Source organism: Apodemus sylvaticus, chromosome 3, assembly GCF_947179515.1.
Source record: "Apodemus sylvaticus chromosome 3, mApoSyl1.1, whole genome shotgun sequence".
Classification (NCBI taxonomy): Eukaryota; Metazoa; Chordata; class Mammalia; order Rodentia; family Muridae; genus Apodemus; species Apodemus sylvaticus.
In genome coordinates, this window is record NC_067474.1 from 73,445,795 (window position 1) to 73,470,822 (window position 25,028).

At 41.7% G+C, this 25,028-nt stretch overlaps 1 protein-coding gene across 3 annotated transcripts in view; it reads left to right on the top strand.

The window, feature by feature from the left end:
- Nucleotides 1-25,028, top strand: part of Kiaa1958 (KIAA1958 ortholog) — a 136,043-nt gene that overhangs the window by 86,743 nt on the left and 24,272 nt on the right. The window contains exon 3 of one of the 3 annotated variants that reach the window (XM_052176571.1): nucleotides 9,776-9,859. The exons of 1 other annotated variant lie outside the window; for it this stretch is intronic. In XM_052176571.1, coding sequence (XP_052032531.1) covers nucleotides 9,776-9,859 — 84 coding nt within the window. Of the gene's footprint in view, nucleotides 1-9,775; nucleotides 11,481-25,028 lie in introns of those variants that run through there. One more of the 3 variants, XM_052176569.1, reaches the window with a different exon arrangement.

Sequence of the window (25,028 nt, forward strand, 5' to 3'; positions counted from 1 at the left end):
ATGACAATCTCTTGGGGAGGGATTTATGGGTAGGGTTTTTGTTTGGGGAGAGGTTGTTTTGTTTTGATTTTGTTGTTGTTTTAATCTTTGCTATGTTTTTTTTTTTTTTTATTTCCTGGGGTGGGTTTATATTATCCTAAAATCCCTTTTTCATATATGAATAATTGCTCTTTTTTTTAAAGATTTATTTATTTTATTTATATGAGTACACTGTAACTGTCTTCAGACACACCAGAAGAAGGACTCGGATCCCATCACAGATGGTTGTGAACCACCAGGTGGTTACTGAGCAGGACCTCTGAAGATCAGTCAGTGCTCTTAATCACTGAGCCATCTCTCCAGCCTCATAAAACATCAATTTCTTTAAAGCTGAGCTGCTTAGAAACTAAAAGTTAGGTATGCACAGCAAAGTCAAGGATGTGACAGCTCACTGAGGTGCGGTGCTGTCAAGGCTGAATTCCTGGACTCTGAAGAGACTAATTTTTACTCTGGGAAATGATTTACTATTGAATCTTTCAATGTTTCTTTTAGGGATCGTGTTAAAAGCACTGGAAAAACATGTATGGGTTGATTGAAAATGCTTGTGTAAGAAACTCTGTGCTGTATAGTTAAATCAGTAAAGAAGGGACTGTAGAAGGACTGGCGGTGTGAGGGGACAGCTGCGGCTTCATTACTGAATCTGTGGAAGATGTAAATGTTGTCTCTCTAATGAGTTTATGTGGAGCCCTGCCTCCAGTCTAGGAAAGTGAGAGTGACAAGCAAGATTGTTTCTGGGAATTGTATATGCTATACCGATTTCAGTCTACTGGCATCAGCGCACTGTATAGTTTATGTATTACACCAGTGGCAGATATTCATACACATCAGAAGGTACTCTTGATTCAGTGCCTAGCAGTGTAATAAAAAGGGGGTGATGGTAGGGGTGTTCTGTGGTCTCTAATAAGCAATATCTCAACGGGCCCTGTCAGATTCTATGAAAAGTCCACAAGATGATGTATTATGTTAATTACCGTCCTGTGGCTTTCATGCTGTTAAGCCTACAAATGCAGCTACATTTTGAAGTTGATTTAAGAATATATTTCAGCCAGGATGAAAGCACTCCTTATTGTGATTAATGTCATACAATATTTATTCTCTTGTTCTCCTTTTGCCTTTGCTTTGGAATGCTTAATTTCTCTCCATAAAGTAGGAATTAGCCTTGAGATTTAAGCTTTTTCTAGTTTATTTTTAAACCTATTAGATGATCCCGCTTTTGGCTTTTAGTGTCTTATAATTTTAAAGACCAGCATTTTCAAGAGAGAATTCCACGATTGTATCGTTGTTTAATTCCATACTGAACAGGTTCAGTCACCAACCGATTCTCATAGTGACACCATAGACCTGGAATGGATATGGTCTCCAAAAAGCAAGCTGAGTTTACAGCTGCCTGTAACAAAGTATTTTCTTACACATGAAGAGCTTATAGAGGTTTGGGAAACTGTTTTCTGTGAACAAGCATCAAGAAAGACTGTTGGTTTTTTTGGCAGGTGATTCCTGCTTGGCAAGTGCTCACTCCATCGTTGCACTCATTGCCGGCCGGGGTAGGGAGATGTGGGCTCAGGGGGCTGGAACACATTTTCTAAGCAGTGATGCTTTAAAGGACAGAAGATACATGTGTGCCCAGTACTGAGCTACTTTGCTGCCTTACTCCATTTCCATACAACTCTTTTAAGAGATACAATTATAACCACTTAGGTTTAAAGCAGACATGATTTTATGAAGCTGAGCTCAAGCATTGCTTCTAAGATTTGAAAAGGATGTTATGTTAGCAAAGATCAGTTAACCATTGGCCACACTACCTATGTCAGATCAGCTGGGCCAAGTAGATGAAGATTTTAAAATGGTCTTGCAATTAGGTGGGCAGTGTTAATAACTTAATGATTCCAGGGGCTGGAGAGATGACTCAGTGGCTAAGGGTGTTTACTGTTTATGCAGGGTTCAGTTCCCAGCACCCATATTATGGTTCACAACTGCCTTTAACTCCAATTCTGAAGGACCCAACCCCCTCTTCTGTCCTCTACAGTCACAGTCACTGCCATTTCTCCCTCTTCTGCATTTCTCTCTCCTGGCCACTCCTCTGCCTGGAAGATCTGCCCCTACTTCCTGCCCAGCTATTGGCCATCAGCTCTTTTTTTTTTATAACCAACCAGCAGCAACATTATCTTTAGGCAGATGAGAAAGGAAGAACATTTACAAAATAGAAAACGCAGTGACTGGCCACAGAAATAACAAGACCAGAATTCTGCCTGCACTTGGCTCTCTGCCAGTACAGAATTAACTATTGAAAATACAGAGACGTGCCTTCATACAAGGTTTTTTTGTTTTTTAAAGTCACTCCAACAAAACCTCCCTAGTGGTTAGCAAGTATCTTGCCTAGGAAGTGAAAATCTCAGACTATAAACCCTGCTCTGCAGGTAATGAACTCAGACAGAGATTGGGCATGCACTTCCTAGGAAGAGGAGAGACCTTTCCAGGCACTCAGACTGTGTACTAATGGGCCACACTAGGGTTAGAACCATCTCAGGACTTGTTTAAAAGGCAGACTCCTGTACCCTGACAGCCTTAAATTAATTCCATGCTGTGGTCTCACCCCCACCTCTCAAAATACAGCTTTGCGGTCTGATTTAGTTTACAGAGAGATAGCTAGTGGCACAGATAGGAAAGAAACAGGCCTTTCTTTTGCTCTTGACACCCCTTGTGTTGATTTAATAGATAGTATGACATTTTGTGGTCTATTTGTGTTTCTAAATTTCTGCTGAGGAAATTCTCCAGAGGCTGTGTAGTCACATAGTGTACCCATCATGATTATAAACAGGTGATTGATACCATTGAGTGAGTTTTGCTTCAGTAAAAGAAACTAGCAAAAATCACACTAGATGAACTGCACTATTCCTGGTCTTATGTTCTTGGAGAGAGAGAGTGTGAGTGTGTGTGTGAGTGTGTGTGTGTGTGTATGTGTGTGTGTGTGTGTGTGTGTGCGTGCGCACACTCTCATATGAACTGTGGAACTGTGCTTTACTACAATCGGAAATAACTGGTCAGATGACTGCAGTAGCAGAGATACCTGGCTTCACTTAATGACGTTAACAGTCCTAGAAAGTAGCCTAGGTTTAAAGTCCTAGCAAAGGCAGAAAGCGAGTGAGGAACAGGCTTAAGAGAGAAGAAAGGCAGTGACTTTTTAATGTATTTCATGGCAGTTGTAAAATTTTCACAATTTATTTTCTGTATTTTAGGCAAGCATAGCTTACTGTTGTAGATATTAAGAGCTGTTGCTACTTTCAAAAATGATGCATAAATGTTGCCAAGTAAGTTTGTATGACTACTAGCAAAATTTAGGTTGTCTGTTTCCTAAGATTATCAAACAGGAATCTTACTTCTCCAACATAGAAGTCATAAGAAATTTGTTTCTCTCAAACAAGATACATTATCAGCCAGTATATTATCTTAGTAAAGATCAGAAAAGGAAGAGGGAGCTGTTGTCTACCTTTATAGATAATTATATTCTGATACAGACTTTTGTTAAAGCATTATTTGTTTTCTTATCCTAGTAAGATGAAGATGCTATCTTTTTTTTAAAGAGATTTATTTATTTATTTTCTGTATATGAGTACACTGTAGCTGTACTGATGGCTGTGAGCCATCATGTGGTTGCTGGAAATTTGAATTCAGGACCTCTACTGGCTCTGGTTGGCTCCGGTCCACCCCGCTCACTCTGGCCCTGCTTGCTCCCGCCTAAAGATTGATTTATTATTATATCTAAGTACACTGTAGCTGTCTTCAGTCACACCAGAAGAGGGCATTGAGTCCAACTACAGATGTTTGTGAGCCACCATGTGGTTGCTGGAATTTGAACTCAGGACCTTTGGAAGAGCAGTCTTAACCACTGAGCCATCTCTCCAGCCCGAAGATATTATCTTGTAGCAGTTTGTGTTGTTTTGAGTTGGGTTTGCTTTGTGTTTTTGTTTGAGATGGTTTTACTATGAAGCCTAGGCTAGCCTTAAACTCACACTACTGGCCTCAGGTTCTGAAGGGCTAGGTGTACAGGTTTGTTCCACCATACCCAGCAAGCAGGTTGTTGTGATGGCCAGTAATTCTAATTTCCTAGGGAAATATCCCTGAGGAAAGCCACTAGGGCCTCTTAGGCCATTTCATACCATCATTATGGATAGTCAATCACACCAACCCTGACCCCCGCTGACTGTTAACAGTCTTAAAAATGGATCAAGTGAGGCTTTGAAATCTGATTGTGATACCACAAATTAAATTCCTGGCCCTTGCTTTATTCTTAATGCTTTCTAAATGCAGTCAGCACAGTTTCTGAAGTGAACTAAGTAACCACCCAGTTATGTTAGCAACTGCCCTTTGACCTTAGTGCTGACTCAGCAGCCAGTGCTTACTGACCACCTTCGCCTGCATTTCCAGACTTGGGCTAACACATTGAAGTCAAATGGGTCCACTGCACAGAGAGAGACAGATATAGAATAACCAACATGTGCCAGGTGATGATAGGTGCTGGAGGCAGCAGTGGCAGAGAAGGAAGGAGTGAAGGATGGCAGGGGCAGGGGATGGCTGTCAGTTTGTTGGTTGATTGGTTTAGAAAGTAACCTATATTAGATTTTTGACATTTGGGGGTTCTTTGCATTTGGTGCTGTCTCTCTGGTCCCAGCCCCACTGGTCTAGCTTTCTCCTCTTCTGACTGTCCCCTAAACAGGAGTCAGTGCTTTACCCCCAGGAGCTCACAGTTTCTTCAGGGATACACCGCTGTCCTTTGTTGCTTAATCAAATGGCACCTGACCTTCCAGAACATCTCTCACTCCCTCCTAGGTTAGACACAGATGAAGCTCCCTTACGGCCCAAGCTTGAAGATCTCAACTCCCATAGAATCTGCAGCACTGCAGAGTCATGCCTGGCCTATTGAACTAATTTTCTGTGCATTGCTGATCTCCCTAACTGTGACATCATCTTCACAGTGGTTATCCACAGAAGTTCTTCAAATGCTCAAAGCTAATGGTACCCATGAGTATGGAGTCATTACTGATTCCAACCTCAGCCTCCTGTATATAAATCTGCTCACCAGATATTTTCTTTTTCAAATGTAAAATGCATTCTTACTTCATGCTTACTTCTTAACCATGGGCTTATTGTTCACTAGTTTATAGAGAATTAAGTGAAAGATAAGACAGAAATACTCCTTGTTATACATGAAAGCAATAAAGAAGTTAAACATTGGGAATTGTTTGATATTACTGCAGATGTATGACTTTAATAACAGCACACGGGGATGCCATAGCTAAGTTTGTGCCTGTTTTAAACTGAATGCAGCAGCAACAGAAGCAAATGTGTCTGGGTTTAAATCTGACATAGATCTCCTCAAATTAAATGAGAACATAAGATACTGCACTAATTATGTGTGTTTCCATGTCATCTCCTAACAAGGAAGGGAATAATTGGATTAATGGAGCATGGAGACAGTGAGCCGTGGGGAGCTGGGAAGTGATCTGGGCGGCTGGCTACATTTGCTGAAAATGCTGCTTTTCTTCACAGCACTTGGAAGAGCGTACTGAAGATTGACTTCTGTGACTGTCCCCACACTTGGATAAATCCCCCCAAGCTTGTCATCTAGCCTCTTTCTGTCCTGGGCTATTGCTTGGTGTGTAGGTGAGGCCCATCTCTGAGTTGAAAATGGAAGAGTTCTTAGGTTTCAGGCAGCTGCCCAGTGGGTAGGCAGACACTGAGTGGGAAGTGAAGCCTTGTGGGAAAGCTCCTTAGACCCTAAGTTACACGAGGTCTGTCTACATACAGCAGTTAGGCTGTTAGGCGTACAGGCTGGTGGAAGCAGGAGACATTCTTTTCATCCCTGCATGTTTACATGATTCAAATACTTGAATACTAGGAATATGGCTCAGTTGGCAAAGTGCTTTCCATGCAAACACAAGGACCTGATCAGATCCCTAGTACCAGTGTAAAAGGTCGTATTGTGTGTTCAGAATTCCATTCCTGGGGAGGCAGCCAGGCTAGCAAATTGGTGAGTTCTAAGTTCAGTGAGGGACTCTCAAAAAATTAAGTGGAAGGGCCGAAGAGATGGGTGAATGATAAAGGGTTGACCATGCAAGAATGAATTTGAATCTGCAGAGCTAAATCTAGGTCTGATGATCTAGAATGCTGGGCCTTTTGCAGTTAAATGGAAGAATTCCAGATGCTTGCAGGCTAGCTAACAGGTATATGCAGTGGTGAATTGCCTCAAGGTAGAAGGAACACTGAAGATTGTCCTCTGACCTCTGCATGTGCACCCACACTCGTGCAAGTGAGTACACATGCACACGCATCACAATCAATTGTAAGGTGGGGAACAGTTGAAGATAACCGTGGACAGCCTCTGACACAGCTACACATACACAAAAACCAAACACTTGCTTTGATTGGAAGACAATGACTTATATCTGCATGTCCTTGGCTGCCCAACCCTGCTTTGCTAACTTTTCTTGGCCTTTGGGGTTTACTGAGATGTTGGATTTATATGTAGTGGAATGTCACCCTCAGAGAGGATGCAGCACCTGCCAATGCACAGCCATGGGTGAGAGAGAGAAAAAGAAGCCCAAGGTTCCTTCCATTCCTAGGCATTACAGCAGTAGGCCCGCCAGCCAAACTCTGACATTTCACTAGAGAATGATGGAAGAAGGATTTCTTCTAATATGGCTCACAGGTTCGCTAGGTTCACAGATATTCTGTGTATGTTATACCTAGTTTAAAAAACAAAAACAAACAAAAAACTTTAAAAAGGAATGGGGTGGAAACTTCCAAAACTGGAGACAAATGCTCGATAGTTGCAGTTGCTTTGTTTTACTGCTGGTTTTCTCTGGCCTTACTTGATTTTGTTATCATCTGAGAACGTGTCACTTGTACAGGGTTTGAAAACTATGTCCTTGCTCTCTCCATGCAAGTGCTGGAGAGTGCCTTCCCTTCCTCCTGCCTCCTGGGGTGCATTCCAAGCTGCTTGAAAAGAGAGGCTACCACAGCTCCCTTGGGCTGGTCTCCTGCATGTGCACATCTGTTTGTTAAGGACACTTGAGACCTAGCAGAATGGAGGGAAAGCATTTCAAGCCATGCCAGGCTGAGGGTGTCTGGAGGAGGTCAGCTCAGAGTGCAGTGGGTTGGAGTTGAAGTGTGGCCCAGGCAGATGGAGGAGAGCTGGCCTCCTGGTTGGGGACTGTGACCCGTGCCAACTCCTGCAACACATCAGCCCAGTTCAGGTTCACAGCCATCCTCAGCTGCCCTGCAGCAACTGCTGGGGCTTCTCTGAGTGCGGAGCACCTGGGTGTATGCTCACACGTCCTGAAATCAAATTTCAACTTCTCTCTCCCTCTCTCCCTTGCTTCCTCTCTCCCTCTCTCCCTCTGCCCACCCCCGTCTCTCATAAAATTATTAAATACTTTACAAACTAAAAATGAGCACTGGCCAAGTAGAGTTGGTCCCTCAGAGTGGGATTTTGATGGTAGCTACTGAGTACCTGTGGATATACACACCCAGTACAGGTATATATCAGGTGTGATGGATTCACACACCCGGAACAGGTATATATCGGGTGTGATGGATTCAGGTGGCAGGGTACACGGACAGTCTCAGACCCCATATGAACGTTGAGGGGCTGCAAGTTATTTCCCTGAAGTTGCCTGTGAATGTTTATTTCCTAGAAATCCTTTGAAGTTTGAAAACTGCTTTTAGATATTTGCATAGCAGCCAAAGTCAACACGTGCTGGCCTCTGGCTTTCCTTGTCAATAGTCCAGGAAACCAGCTGGTGAAAGGTTACACTCAACCCCTGCCTCTTTGTTTTTAATGAAAAGGAAGCTGGCCGGCTTTGTTAATATATAAGCAATTTCAACTACAGAGAGAGACTGAAAGTTCAGCTGTTGAGGCATGAATTCTGTTTTTGTGCTTCCATTTTAGAAATGTCATGTCTCAGGTGTGCCTATGTACATAAGGAATTCGGAAATCTGTCCTAGAATTTGTCATTTAAGAGAAACACAGTAATATATGATAATGTTTTACAAAAAGTAGTTTATTCTGTGAAAAAAAATCCAGCATATTAAAAACTCTATTGTGGGGTATAATAATTACAAACACTATCACTGATAAGTCTTGCAAATTAACCTAAAGTTTTCCTTTATAAATATTTTCAATAAACAAAATGCTATTGCCTTATACACAAGAGTCCTGAGTTGTATTTTTTGTTTTAAATTAAGTTCCATGCTTCTCTCTTAAAATCAATAGGAAAACCAGTTTCATTGCATATCAGTAGATAGGCTGGTTTTCTACTGTGTGATTCTGAGTTTTGTCCAGACCATGTCTGATACACAGAACAGGGGGTTTTTAGCCAAGTTGTCTTGGTTTTTGTTTTGTTTTGTTTTGTTTTGTTTTTAGTTAGTTCGTTTTGCTGTCACTGGGTTTCTCTGTGGAGCTGGCCTCAAACTCACAGAGATCCACTTACCTCTGCCTCCCAAATGCGAGGATTAAAGGCGTGTGCTACCACCACCTGGCTAAGCCAAGTATTTTTATTAGTAAAGTTAAGGTCTCAAGTTTCATGTCACTGAAATGAAATCACTTAGTGTTTCTTAGACTTTTTTTTTAAATGGGCAAAATAGAGTTTCTTACACAGGATACTGGCATAGAGCTTGTTTCTGAGCCTGGGTGGGCTTTAAACTTGAGAGACCTGCCTCCTGAAGAACTTCTTAGGGAGCAGGGATTATAGGTTGAGCCTGGGATACTGGTTAGAATGCAGATGCCTAGGCCTGCAGCAGGTGGCCCACGTTTACTGAAGCATGGTCAAGAGTGAGGCCTCCACCTTGGACAGGGCTACTTAATGGGGATCATAGCTTGTGCCGCAGTCCTTCCGGCAGAGAGGAGATAATAAATCAAGAAAACGAACCACTGAACCAAGAGAGACCTTTCTCTCGCCTCACATTTAAGTTTTTCTTGTAACCATGAAGTTTGCTCCCAGTTGTCCTTTAAAAGAGCAGATAGATTCGGATCACTTCCTTACAAACTTTTGCTCTCCATAAGGAATATTTATAAATTGTGTTCTAAATTCCTACAGAAGAGCAGGTATCAAGCACACTGCCATCTAGTGCACCTAGCCCTTTCTGAATAGACTTCCATGATGTGTTACCGTAACAGAGCAGCCGGTGGAGCCAGCACTACCTCCGTTTTTACAGATGAAGTGATTGTACCAGCTTGGGGAGGGGTGCCTCACATGCACATAGGACAGAATGCACATCTCCGCCCACGGTTTTCCTCAGACAGAGACTACCTTCATTTTCACCCTTACAAAAGCCTTCACTCACTACGCTATGTGACTCAGGGCTAGCAAGCTGGCCGTGCAAGCCTGGGGACCGAGGTCAGTCCCTGGAGCTGTATGAAAATGGAAGGATTCGCACCTAGACCCACTCAGATGCATCGTGCATGCACACCACACAGTGACAACAAAGCATTTTTAGGGAGAAGTTCTCTCTCGTTGTCAGGATGGGCCATATCTTGTCCAGTACATTTATGAATCTGAATTTGGCTTCAATAGTGCGATAAGCACAGCCTATCAATACCATTTATATCACTGTTCTCTGAAAAAAAAAGATCCTTCTTCCCCTTTTTCATTATAAAAGGAAACTTGATTTCAGAGTAGCAAGTGCATTGTCTGAACTCATCCACACCCTCTTTGTCCCTCCCCTCCCCCGTTTGTTGCAGACCAGGATGAAAGAGCAGCTGAGCTCAGCAGAGAGCAGAATGAGAAAACCATCCGGAGCACGCAGACCGCGCTCCGCAATTTCCGGGAGTTCCTCATCTCCAAGTACCCTTCCGAAACCAGAGAGATCTATGTCATCCCTTGCAAGGAGCTAGATGCCTACCTTGCCTCCTTCTTCGTGGATGCCAGGCAGAAGGATGGGTCTGAGTACGAACCCAACAGCTTGGCGAATTACCAGTGTGGGCTGGAACGGTACCTGAAGGAACACAGGTATGGCTACAGCATCACCAGGGACAAGGAGTTCAAGCGGTCCCAGGAGGCCCTGAAGCAGAAGCAGATTGAGCTTCGCTGCAAAGGCAAGGGGAACAAGCCACACAAGTCCATGAAGCTCACCTTTGCCGATGAGCTCATCCTGCGCAAGAGGGGCCTGCTGAGCAGGTACAACCCCGAGGGTCTGCTCAACCTCGTCTGGCTCAACAACACCAAAGCTTTTGGGCACTGCACAGGCTTCCATGGATCCACCTTGAAGTGGGGTGATATCCGGCTCCGAGTCACAGAGACTGGGCTCGAGTACTTGGAGTGGATGGGTCAGGACACCGGTGATCTGAATGCCAAAACCAAGAGAGGAGGAACAGACTCGAGAGTCTATGCCACCCAGCATGCCCCACAGACCTGCCCAGTGCAGGACTATAAGGAGTATGCCCAGCGGAGGCCTCCTGCCATGCGCTATGAGGACGCCCCCTTCTACCTGTCCATCAAGCCCGTTGTGAACTTGGCAGCTCTACACTGGTACAACTGCCAGGCCCTTGGCAAGAACAAGCTAGCCAAGATGGTGAAGACCATGTGTGAGAAGGGCAACATCCCCGGCAGGAAAACCAACTTCAGTGTCTATCAGAGCTGTAGCACCCTGTCCGAGGCCCAGAGCAATCAGCTGGTGCTCATCTGCAACAACCTGAGCCAGCAGGCTGCCCAGTCCATGGCCGGCCACTCTGGCAGCGGCAATTTCATTGTCTCCTCCTATGACTCCTCCTCAGACACGGCCTGACCAGGTGGCTCGCTCAAGCCCTCACTTTGGTTTCTGTGTCCCAGGAAACCGTCATGTGTACTGCGTTGTCCCTTCCGCCTGACCTCACTGCTAACTTTATAAAATGCAGATCTCTATTTTTCTTTTTACAGATAAGCCAATGACAATAGTTTAGTATTACTAACCCAGTATTTGTAGGCTTGAGGCAGACAAGTGTGCTTGTGGGTCATGACATAGAATTGCTGTTACAGACTTGGAAAAAACGATAGCGGTTCTCAGGCAACTGTAGAGAAAGAATTCCGTTTAAAAACAAACAAGTCAGAAAGGAAACCGAGAGTCATTCAAGACACTGTGCCCTCAGCGTCTCCTCCTGCCTCACCTCCCGCTTTTAGTCTCCTTCATAGATGGATTTATTTTTTTAATTTTTGAAGATTACATATGAGTCAGGAGGCAGCTTTACTGCCCGTGCAGTATTGTTGAGCCAGATCAGAAAGTAGCGTCATAAGTTCAACATGAAGTTATTTGCATATATTTTTAGTATAGAGTTTTAGCCATGCCTCATTTTCACCGGATATGGAGATCCCAGCATGTAAAGGACTTTCCTTTGGGGAGGTGGGGTGTAGAAGAGGAATAAAGGTGCCATTCTTTTTTTGGAGATGTCTCATTTAAAAATAATATGCAAGGTCTGCTCTGGGTGGGAGGGTGGGTAATAAAAGACTGTTCCCTAGCTCATTTTTAGTGCGGTACTTGGACCTGAATAGAATGTTCTTTGTCTCTAAGTCAGTGGAAATGAGTTTGGTCATCAGATTTACAAGAAATTTAAAACTACCAAAAAATTTGAGAATATTTGAGTATTAGATTGTTATGTCAGGCATGAGAGAGCAGGTAGAGAATTAAGGCCCCACTAAAATGTCTGCGGCATTGGTAGAGCCAAGCTGCAGTATCCCGTTACTGTGTCTAAGCATTTAATGCGGCTCTCTTCCCTAGGGGTTACTTGACTCTGAGCTTAAGATCAAAAGAACATTGACACCCATTTTAAATCACAATATTTAGTTACCAGGCTTAGCAGAATTCAAAGCATGCTTCAGTTTCTTCTCAGTAAATAGAAATGCATTTATCTGTGATTCTCTGTAGTTTGAATAATTTTGGTTAAACATTTGTCATGGTTTTTTAAGTCTTGTTTTCAAGTCTTGAAGACTATAGTACACAATTAGTTAACTATAGTTTCATTTCAAATCTCAAGTACCTGTAGTTTTTAGAGCTACAGTGAGCCTGAGCTGGGGTCGTCCCCATCCTGTGCACTCAGTAATGGGTAAGAACTGCAAACCATCGTCGGTTTGCCACATCTGAGAGCCCTGTTGGGGCAGGCGTTTATTCTTCAAGTCAACCTTGTAACTCACATTAGCTTGGAAGGTAGGTGGTATTTTATATTATGGCAAAAAGACAAATATTTTTATTTGCTTTACTAAGCTGTCACAGAGCCGAGCTCTCCCGTGGCTAGGTGGCTCTTTGCATCAATAAGTAATAAGCACACAAGGACTTCTAGGCTGTGGTCTTCTAGTGCAGAAGTGGCAGGTCTGTGTGGGGCATTGTTGGGTAGAATATCCCCAGGAACTTGTCCTTCCAAGAGAAGTATTGGTAAGAAAAGGTGCATATGTTTCTATGCAAGTATTATCTAAATCTTTTGAACAACCTTAAAGAGAAAGTAAGTTGTTTTTATTTTAGGATGAAATTACAATAAGTCAGCTAGATGAAGAAGGAATAGTCGGCTTCCTCCCTCCCAAGCCTTTTCTGTTCACCCTTTTCAGTATGACCAAGGTGTTGGTTTGAGCCAGAAATGAGAGCAGTGTCTTTGCAGCGCTGAAGGCTGTCTGCTCTAAAGGAGCGCTGGGCAGTTCGTCATGGCTGCACACTGGCCTCCCGCCCCGCTCCCCGTTGCCTCCACTTTTAAACACACAGGGCTTTCTCCCAGTTCCTCTGCAGAACTTCCAACTCTCCTTCTCTAGAGCTGGCCTGTGAGCTTGCGGCAAGCCCAGTAGAAGGGAGCTCTTTAAAAGGCCTTTTTTATGTGGTGTACCTGCCATTTTTAAGGTTTCTATAAACTCTTATCTGAGACATAGTTTGTAAATCCTGATTGTGTTGACAGCAGACTGTTTAAGAAGGCCTGTCCCAGCACTGAACTGAGAGAGCAGACTAGCAGTGTGGAGTCCCTGCTGGTGTGTGCTGCGTACTGCCAGACAAACCCCGCCCTGCTTCATCCTCTGTACTACATCGAGACAATATCACATCAGTAATGTGAACTTTTTTGTTTATTTATGTTTTGCTGTGAGAACTAACCAAATAGGAACACTGTGATATTTAGATTAAAACAACCTTTTGAAAATGGCTTAATAGAAGAAGTATGGCCAGTTTAGAACTTCTTTAAATTATAAGAGTCTGTGACTACCTCTAAATTCTGTGTCTTTATCTCAACAACACCGAGGACATACCACTGCGAACGCCTTTTTTATTATTTGGAATTTTAACTTACAAAAATTATTCTACTCTGGCAGAGGCACATGCCAACATTTATTGTGGTTATTAGGGCTAACATGGAATGTTTCATACATAATATATGTCAACTATTAAATATTTATTTCATAATTTTAACTATGTTAAATGTGCCCTGTTAATTCATTTCCTCTTGAGTTTTTTGTTGTGTTTAGTTCTGTTTGATACAGGGTTTCACCACATAGGCCGAAATGGCTTTAAACTCCTAATCCTCATCCCTCTGCGTGAGTGCTAGAGTTGCAGTAACACTATATACAGCTTTTTCCCTAAATTAAGGTATTACCTGGTCTATAATATAATGTCTGCATTTTTCAGTTAGAGTCTTATTAGTGGAAACGCTGGCATTAACTAACATCCAGAGCTGTGATACCAATGAGTTTATTAACATGAAAATTTATGGCCATATAGGCGAATATTTAATGAAAATTTAGTTGGTGAGAAGTCTGTAAAGATGTACACAGAATTCTTCCTGTTCTCAAAGAAAATGTAAAGATGATATAATGAAAGTTTCATTTTTGGGAACCCAGCACCCCCAAAAAAGTCTCTGTACTGATCCCTTCTGTCTTATCTTGTGAACTTTCTGCTTCTGCAATTACATAAGTCCTTGAGTATTCCTCTTTGCTGCAGTGTACCCTACTTCTTTGAGTATTTAATGAAGACTTTTCATTAGAGCTTGTCTTAAAATTAGTATGGTGAGGGTATTTGTGTGGTGGTCCCTGTGTTCACACAAGTGTACACACGGGAGAGAAAGGATCTGTTGTGGCGGTCCTTTGTTAGAACATACAGTGTTCCCTTCAGCAGGTGCTTCTCGTTGTCGTTATTAATAATCACCTTAAGTTATTATTCTCCCTCTTCATGAAGGAGAAAATCAAGTTGCCCGTGTCACAGAACAAATGGGTAAGAGCAGCTGTCCTGTCCCTGAAGTACGTCTGGATCTAGTTGTCCCCTTCACTGTGACTGCTGTGGCTGGCGAGTCTTGCTTGTGCCCCTGGTAATTCTGCAGTAGGCTCTCTGCAGGAACAGGCAGAAGATAAACTCCCAGGTGTAAGACAGTGTTTTTGAGAAGGGGTCCAACAGGTATACTAGGCTGCCGTTTCCTAAGGTAGAGATAGGGCTGCCATGAGATCTTCAGCAGTCCTCACCACTAAAGGGGCTGGGAACCCAGACACACTGCAGATGCTGTCTGCCCATCACTGCTGGGTTCCGACATATAAAGGGGAACGTGTCGTTAGCTTACCAACAACTCTGAACTTACCATTCGTTCTAAGCAGAGAAAAGGAAGGGGGATCTTAAAGGGTCCCGAATAACTTAAAAATTGACCAGCTGGGTTTGCTGGAACTAAGTGAAAGATCCTATTTAGTATTGAAAAAGTGGTTTCTTAAAAATATGCCATTTGGGGGCTGGAGAGATGGCTCAGCACTTAAGAGCACTGACTGTTCTTCCAAAGGGCCTGAGTTCAAATCCCAGCAACCACATGGTGACTCACAATCATCTGTAATGAGATATGATGTCCTCTTTTGATGTGTCTAAAGACAGCTACAGTGTACTTATATATAATGATAAATAAATCTTTTTAAAAAATGCCATTTCTATATACTAAGTTGAGATTTAGTATAAACCATGGTGAATTATTACAATATTAACAATATTAGTTAGGTCTTGTGAATAAAACCATTGTCTGTGTTGAATTGTGATCTCAGAGGCTACCCGTAGAAAGGACCTAGGAAGGTGTCCAGTGGCTGTTGGGATTTAGACTAGGAAACCCTCCTGTATGGAGGTGGTAAGAAAGAGCATATGCACACACACACACTCACTGGGCACCTCAGAACACACACACACACACACATGCACACGCACACGCACATTCACTCTCACTCACTGGAGACTACCAGTCCTTAGGCCTTTTTTCCTTTGAGATGCTGTATTAAGTGGGTCCATGTTTCTTCTGTTAGACACCCTTCACATGGTCTTCATCACAACAGGAAACAACCCCCTTGAGAAACGAGATCAGTACCTGAGTCCTACCATTTTGTTGGGACTAGAGCTGGTGAACCCTGGCACCCAGAGTCCCTGTCCATTTATAAAAATGATAGAGTTTAGAGAATTATTCCTACCTACATGGACAGATGTTAACCCCAATTAAAGTGTGTTTTTCTTCTTTTCCAAGCTGTATTTTAAAATCTCATGTGTTTTCGCCTTGTTTTTTTTTTTTAAGATTTATTTATTTATTATATGTAAGTACACTATAGCTGTCTTCAGAGATATCAGAAGAGGGCATTAGATCTCATTACAGATGGTTGTGAGCCACCATGTGGTTGCTGGGATTTGAACTCAGGACCTTTGGAAGAACAGTCAGTGCTCTTAACTGCTGAGCCATCTCGCCAGCCCCTTCGCCTTGTTTTTTAAAGATTGGATCTCACTGTGTAACAGAGATCTGACTGCCACTGCCTCTGCCTCTAGAGTGCTCAAATTAAAGGTGTGTGTACCACCAAGCCCAGAATTAGCCCCCACATTTTTTATAGGCTGTTTGGATGTAAAACTTAACTTTTCATTGTATCGGATTATGTATTGACTTTAACCCTGCTTCATTGTGAGATTAGAATAACCTCTAGTGTAAATGGTTCTTAATAAATGTCACTCAGTTTGTTCCACTTACATTTAGTTTCCAGTTACACATGGGGAGGCAGACTACCTGCATCGTACCCAGTTGTAGATCATGGACCAAAAGGCAATTTCTGTTCATTGGCATTCTCTGGAGCTCAAACTGTTCAGTATCCATATTGTTGGTCTGAGACATAGTTTGTATGATCTGACTATTTGGGACAGACCTTCAGTCAAAAGGAATACATTTTTATCAACATAATTAAGATTTTCTAAAGTGTATTTGTTTAGTGAGAAGGGGAAAATAGTAGCCGATGATACAGGTCTCTAGCAGGGAGATTAGAAATGCGAAGCATGGTACTTGTATTAGCTTGACTTTTTTCTGTAAAGAAATTCAAGCATAAGAAATTTCCCAGATATAATTAAAAACTTATCAGAATTGGTGGAAACAATATCAAATTTTATGATTTTTTTAAAAGTACAGTGTAATTGTCTTTTTACAGATTGTTTGTCTTGGTATGACACTGGAATTAGCTTTTCTACCATTCTGCATTTGTTTCAGTGGGAGCTTTAAGAGTGCTGTGGCCTAGTTTTCTTGTTTGTGGTAGGTAGAATAGGCATTGGTGATCTAGAATCCTAACAATTATTGTGCTTACAGTGTTTCTAGTGGCTGTTTGTTTTCTGTGTTACAACATTTTATAAACCACATATCTTAGAATACTTCACTATTGATTTATAATTGATTATTTATACTGGGTGTCCATATTTAGTATTAGACCAGCAATATTAACTTTATCTAACTGAACTTTTATACCTATAATCCATATGTTACAACTTTTAAAATAGCATTTATAATTTTAAAAACTGCTTTATAAAGCATTTGTTACAAAAATAACTTGCCAAAAACCATTACAATTTCTATGCATTGTGTGATAACTGAGTGGCTCCAAGGCTTTGCATGTTGTTCTAGGTGCTTGTTCACAGTGTTTATAATGTTGTGGGATTGTTAGGCATTGCTGCTATCACTTACTGTAGTTAGGCTGTGCTGCCCACGTGTTTGTGTGACCTGAGAAAGTAGTGCTGTGTCTAGTATGTTGAGCCTGCACTTAGTGGCTTCTTCGGAAGGAAATGTAGTTGTCATGCAGTGCTAACCTACTTTTGTGTGTGTGTGTCATTCCATTCCAGAGGAGGATGGGAGACTTTCTTGCCACACACCTGCAAAAAAAGAAAACAATTCTGTTTTGTTTTAAAGTTTTCTGTCACTGAGAAGTTTCTTCTTTTAAACTTGAGCATATTTATGACAAAGTCCAGCAGAAGACAGTGGGGCAGCACAGCCTTCCTGGTCAGGTATTTTTAGGTTGAAGGGTGTAGCAGCAGAAGCCTGCAAGGTGCACACACCTGTCTTAGATGTCAGCATGGCTCACTGCTAGAACTGCCTCTGTAAGCGTAACTAGTACTTTAGGGGCTGGAGAGATGGCTCCGTGCTTAAGAACACGTACTGTTCCTCTGGAGCTAACACATCAGGTATCTGTAATTCTAGCTCCAGACCAAAAACCTCTACACATACTTACACATAATTAAAGATAATAAAAACGAATCTAAGAAATTTAAATTTAATTTATACCTTATAGTTCCTATTATCAGCTTTTATGTCAAGTGTTTACTTAGGGCTGAGGTGTTTCATGGCCTGATGTCCATCAGGTCTTTTTACCTGTCCATCCATAGTGTTTCCTTCTCTACTTGGTGATACCACACATACTCTAAAAATGCAGCACAGAGGAAAATATCGTTACACTCTTACTTAGTCTCTTACAGCAGAGGTTAAACTATCACAAAATATTAAGCAAAGAAGGCTGCTTCTAAAAGAGCCTTTCACACCAACATGCCAAAATCCCTTACTTACTGCAGGGTTTCCCCACCAGTTCAATAGGTAATAATTGCAAGATTCCTTTCATGAAGGAATAATCTCTTTAGTTACACAGAGGCTTTTTGTGTGGCTGTCAGGGGCATAGTGACAACCAATGCTGTGTTTGGACACATTGGTGCTAGAATTACTGATTTAATTCTAAGATTAAAACTAATTCGTCAGGGCCCCTGCCACATCTTTGTGTAGAGCAGCAGTTCTCAACCTGTGGGTTGTGACCCTTCTGAGGGCGTTGAATGACCCTTTCACACGGTTCACTTATCAGATATCCTACATGCCAGGTATTTATATTACAGTTCATAACAGTAGCAAAATTATAGTTGAGAAGTAGCAATAAAAATAATTCTATGGTTGGGGGTCATCATTATATGAGGAACTGTATTAAAGGGTCACAGCATTAGGAAGGTTGAGAGCCACTGACTTAGAAAGAAAGGCAGGTTTACCTGAGCATGCCTACCAGAATATGCTTTAAATGCCCACCCGTTCATGAGGTGGGGAAGCGAGAAAAAGGAACTGAGGTCTGTGTGGTGCTCACCTAGCCCTAGAGCCATGCCACAGCATTTCTTGATTCTGGTGTTGGGAGATTTCAGACAGAAGAGACTGACATGGTGGTCCCAGTGATGAAATCTCTGAGTTCACAATGGGCATGTGTTGGAATCCTGCTTTCGGCCGTTCTTTTTCACCCCCAGATCTTCTGTTTTGAATATCTCTCTCTATCCTAAGGGCTTTATGTCTACAGTAGCTTTTTGAACAAACCGTATATGTATTTGGTTTGTTTTTAATTTATTGTTTCCATTTGCCCCATGACTGTAAACATATTTGTTGCTAAAGTTGGAGTTGCCAGATCCACCTTGTGCTAAGGGCTTGTTTCCCTCTCCTATGCAGTAATAAAAATTTTCAACTAAAATCCCGTAGGTCTGGTGAGGAGACTGGATGGGTGACCATGCTTACATGCTTACATATACCAGAATCAGCATGTGATGCAAGTGTCAGCCACAAGGAAGACGCTTATGCCCTGGTGGAGGGAGGTGTGTTCAGCTCCGGTGAGGTCCTCCATGCTGGTTATAAATTGTAGAAATGTGTTTGCAGCTCCTTTTCCATCCCCGAGGACTTAGGGAATAAAAAGACAGACTTGTAGTTTGGTTAAGACCAGGCATCTGTTTGGAAATACTATAACCACAATTTTTGTTTAGGGAATATCATGAAACCACAGAGGGCTGTGCCGTGCTTTTTTTTGGGGGGGGGGGCCTTGCCCAGGTTGGTCAATTGGCATCTTTCTGTGTATTTTTTAGCCCCTGGCTTCTATATGGTTTATGTGGGAACATGTGTCTCTCTGTCACTTATGCCGTATTTTAAATTTTCTTTAAGCTGTTGCAGTTATAACTTGTGGCGGAACGCAGAGAGGGGTGAGTCCAAGTGGAAGGAGCTTGTGTTAACTTGTCAGATGACACTCCTCATGACACTCCTCTGTCGGCACCTGCTCCCTGTTGGTGTTTGTAACAATGCAGAACTTTTGTGACTAAGAGTGTATATGGTATCACTTTCATTTTTGTTTCACTGCTCACTGACCTTTCACACTAAGGTGTTTCGTTTTTCTCAGCTCATGTTCTGCCTTCATTACTGTCCGTGTACTTGTGCTTTAAATAAAACTCTAGTGTTGTGTCCCAGTGCTCAGTTCCATCATGTTTATAACATTTGCCTCTAATGTAGTAAGATTTTTCTGTTGTTGTTTTTTTATATATATATATTTGTTGGTACAGCCTAAAAATTTATGGAAATAAGCAACCCAATAAATTCAGCCAATGCGTGTTGATGGTGTCTCCAGTGAGGGCCTGTTCAGTCACACTGTCTTTTCTGTATTTGGACATGACAACCAGTTTTCAGTTAATAAACTATTTTATGCAAAGTAACTGTTTTTGTAACTTTACCAATTTAAAAAGCAGGTCTCAATTTGAAAACAAAATCAAATTGTTGGCCTGGTGTACCGCAGTGGTCCTGGGATGTCGTCACGATGTACAGAGCCAGGTACTACATATACGTGTATCTCACCATGAAGGGACAGCCCTGAAAGGGGAAGCATTTATGTGCACAACTATTTACACAGACATAAATAAATAAAATTCTGTAGTAGTGGCTCTGTAGCTGGCTTATTCATGGGCATTCTGTGGTTCCAGGCCGATTTATGGACCAAAATGTTCCACAGCAGATCTTTAACTGTTTATTTGTATATTTATTGTGGGAGGGTATGCAGATACGTGAGTGTGTGTGTGAGAGAGAGAGAGAGAGTTTGCACATACACCAACAGTCAAAAGCCAAGTTCTTGTCAATTGCTTCACCACTTAACTTTTGAGACAGGATCCCTCAATGAGCCAGGATCTCAACATTTTAGCTCAATGTCCTGGCCACTGAGCCCTCAGGATCCTTTTGTCTCTGTCCTCCAGCACTACATGTGAGCACTGAGCCAGGTTTCTACATGACCTTGTTTGTATGGAACCCCCTTTTATTTTATTTTATTTTATTTTATTTTATTTTATTTTATTTTATTCCATATTTGAGACAATATGTATCTCAGGCTACCCTCAAATTTGTTACATAGCAGAAGGTGGACTTGAACACTGATCCTCTACAACCCACCTCTCATGTCCTGGGGAGGGGGGAGGGAGAGACAGAGAAGGAATGTGCGCACACACATGCAAACACCAGGTCTGTTTTCTCTCCGTATGTAGACGTCTGCTGCCCCCTTACCTCCACAAAAGGATTCCATGCTTTTTAAATATATACAGAGTTGTACAGATGTAAATACAGAGATTTGTATTTAGATTGAAGAGATGGTTCAGAGGTTATTAAAGCACACGATTCCAGAGGACCTGAGTTTGTTTCCCAGCAGCCACGCAGCAGCTCACAGCTGCCTTCAACTCCAGTCCCAGAGCATCTAACACTCCTTCTGGTCTCTGCAGGTACCAGGTACATACGTGGTGCAGGCATACATGCAGGTAAAACCCTGATACACATTAAACATATGTATGCTGTAAAGCTGGGTGTCGTCACACCTGTCATTCCAGAATTTAGGAGTCAGAGGCAGGTGGATCTCTGAATTTGAGGCCAGCCTGCTCTACAAAGTGAGTCTAGGACAACAAGGGCTGTTATACTGAGGAAGCCTGTCTCAGAAAACAAAAACAAAAGAAATATATACATCAGGTCCTAGGTTTCCTTATTTTCAGGAAAATGTTTTTCGTCAGATAGGGTTCTCCATGTGTTGTTTATTACATTTAGTTTTACATTCTTCTTTAAGCAAAATAGAAATGGTTCCTTGTGCTTAATCCCAGACATCTTTGTCAGGTCACTAAAATTATTTGATGATGATGATGATAGGAGCTAGGGAGATAGCTTAATAGTTACGTGTATATTCTGCTCTTCCAGAGGACCTGAATTCAGGTCCCAGCATCCAGGTCGAGCAGCTTATAACTTAGTTGTTGGGGATCTGATACCTCTAGCTTCAGCGTGCACTTGTGAGCGTGCACTCGCAAACACACACACGATTAACAATAAATCTTTTTTAAAAAACATTGGAAAATAGAATGAATATTCACAACCACTTTGCTAAGATAAAATGTAAACCTATTGCATATCTGAGTAATTCACCAGTCTTCTCAGCTGAATATTCCAAATAGAAATGGCTGTATCATTGTAACAGCAATGTGGATGGTCTAACTAGAGGTTATGCCTGTTTTCATAGTACTTCAAGAAACAAGAGGCCTGTCTTTGAATAAGTTTGCAATTTGTAGATTTATGATGAATCTTATTTTGCTTATTGGGAAAGAACATTAAAACTCAAGTTGACTTAAGTACAAGACTTTGTTTCTATTTTTAAATTTTAAAATTTAAAAGTGATTTTATTTGACTAATATGGTTAATGCATATAAAATACACATTAGTTAAAAGATAAGAAAATATTGGAAATAGCAAATACTCAGAATAAACTTGTTTTTAAATGGGAGTAAAACCAGCATTTGCTTTATTTAGCATTCTAGTGCTTTTCAACTGGTATAGCAATAAACAGTCATCGCAAGTAAGGAACCGATAGTGTTAGGATACTGGGACGTGACTCTTGGATACTGCCACACAGATAAGACTTTCTCTAGTCTTTATCTGGGATGTGGCTGTTCAATCAGTGAACTCTTGAGGGCCAGGAAGTGTAGAACAGTGAGAAAGCGCCTGCTTTAACAGGCAGAGCCCACTGTTTGATCCCCAGAAGGTTGGCAGCAAATGGAGCGAGATAGTTTGAGATTGCAGCCTCACGAGTGCCCAGGCAGACCTGGAATTTGCTATGTGGATCAGACTGGCCTTGAACTCGGAGCACTGCCTTCCTCTGCTAAAGGTGTGTAGCACCATACCTGGGTGCACCTTAGTATTTTAAAGTATGTTGTTATTGTCTTGCACAAATGTGCCAAAGTCTATTTTAAAATACCTTAACTCAATGATATTCTAATTTTTTTTTTACTTTTATAAATTCACGTTAACTCATGCATATACTTTTGTATCTCTGATAAAATCCCTTAGACATTTTGAAAAGTCTTAGATCATATAAGAAGTTTTTGTTTTATCCTACATAGTTCCGAAGTCCTAGTGATTTTTACAATGTACAAAAGTAATATATTCATACTTAAAGGACTGAAAATACTATACAACCAGTAGCTAACATGATATGCATACTTCAGGACTTTTATAATGAAAGTATTAATAGACAATTTTATTTTCTTGTTAAAATGGCATTGTACTGCACATGTTACCTGAAAGTAAAGTTTACTTGTTTACTTTGTATCCTGCGGCTTGTTTTCGTAAGCATGTACAAGGGCAGCCCAGCTTTTAATGACAGCCTATAAACATGCGTTCTTCAGTTATTTCTCCATTAATAAGTTCTTGGTTGACATCTTTATTTTTGCATACTTATTTCTACACTTAGCTAGGAAAGGCTCCATGCAAGTTTAGATGTTGACATCTCAGAACGTTGGCCAAAGATGCAGCTGCTTCTTCATCTTCTGCCCAGAAGCAGGGTTGGCTGGTTGTTTGCTTAAGTCTTTGCCAGTTTGCTAAGGAAATCCGTCTTGTTTCGACTGTTACTAATGTGTTTCAATACTGGCGTTTCCTCAGAGCCCATTTCCTAGTGAGTCTCCCTCATTGGTCTCTAGAAGCTTGTCCTGTGTCCTTTGCTGCATATTTTTTGAACATTTTCTCCGGTTTGAATTCCTTCAGCACCAACGTCTGGCCTGCTTACCTGCCTTTGTGCCTTGTGGGTTGGATCATGGAAAGGCTTTATATCTCTGCACTCCCAATTTCTGCAAATCATTGCCTTTGTGAAAACAGCTTTTTAAAAAAGAACCACTTAGAAATGTGTGTGCATGTTGGGGGGGGGTGTTAAAATATGAATCAATTTGGTTTCTTTCTGACTTGACAGTCAATTATTTTTTTAAAAAAATTTTGTTTGCTTGCTTTTAAAACAGGGTTTCTCTGTGTAGCCCTCGCTATCCTGGAACTCACTCTGTAGACCAGGCTGTCCTCAAACTCAGAAATCCCCCTGCCTCTGCCTCCCCAGTGCTGGGATTACAGGCGTGCGCCACCACTCCTTGCTTGTTTATCACATTCTTGTAACACATTTTATCTTAGGATTAGGCCTCCCAATTATTATGTTTATGACTGTCTTCCCCCTTAAAATTCATTTATAAAACATTACTATGTTCTCTACTAAGCTTTAAAAATAGCTATCCAGGGCTAGAGAGATGACTCAGTGGGTTAAGAGCACTGCTGCTCTTCCAGAAGACCTGAGTTCAATTCTCAGCAACCACATGGTGGCTCACAACATCTGTAATGAGATCTGATGCCCTCTTCTGGTGTGTCTGAGGACTGAGCACTCACATACATAAAATAAATATTTCCCTAAAATGTATATTAAAGATTATCCTATCACAAAGGGAGTAAATAAATTAAATACCTTGTTGACCCATTCCACATTATATAGCCATATATAATACTATCCAGAAAGTGTTTTTTAAAGATTTATTTATTTGTTTTTTATGTATACGAATACATTATAGCTGTCTTCAGATACATCATAAGAGAACCTCGAGGGGGCTGGAGAGATGGCTCAGTGGTTAAGAGCACCAACTGCACTTCCAGAGGTCCTGAGTTCAATTCCCAGCAACCATCTGTAATGAGATTTTATGCCTGCCCTGCTGGCATAAGTAAAAATACTCCAGAAAGTATTTTTAAATTTTAAGAAGTTTTGGATTGTTTTCTTAATTGGATTACCCAGAAAAAACACACAGATCTTTAATTGATTTTTTTTTCCTGACATAAACATGTTCACAGCCCCCACCTGGAGGAATAAGAACCGTACTGAGCCTGGAAGTCTGTTCTCTTCCTGGTGTTATCGGCAAGGGCACTACCTAAGGCCAGCGGCTTGCTTCGTGCTTTGAGTTACACAGCAGTCTTTTCAGTCTACTTCGCCGGCTGGCTCTTTCTTGTACTATTACGCTGGTGGGATGCCCTCGTGCCCTTGCACAGTTTGTTTCAGTAGTTCATCGCTCACCAGTGCTCCGGGAGAATGTGCTGTTAAGTGTTCTATAATTTCAATGCAGTTGGTGACTTATTGGACAAAAGACAGTCTTCAGTTTGGGGCTATTATGCTGTTAGATTTTTATGAACATTCATATGTACCTGTCGATACACAGGTATACACTTTTGTTGGGTGTCTTGGGATGTTACAGATACATGTTCAACATTGGCAGATACTGCCAGTTAGTTTCAAAAGTGGCCATGGCTGTATTCTTGCCCCAGCAAAGTGTTCATTTTTAACATCTGGTATTTCTTCTTCATTGAAGATGCCTTGCTCATTGTGAATTCATGTATGATTCCTGGATCATTACTAGTTTTATATGAAGTTCATTAAAGTCTTATCCTTATGTGTATATGTGTGCGGGGAAGGGGGTGCCTGAGTATATGTGCATGCATGTAGTTCCCTCAGAGGCCCAAAGTGGGCATTAGCTTCCCTGGAACTGGAGTTACAGGTGGTTGTGAGGGACCTGAAGGGTGCTAAGGTAGAACCCGGGTCCTCTGCAGGAGCAGCGAATGAAGCTTGGATGATTCTTCTCTCTAGCCC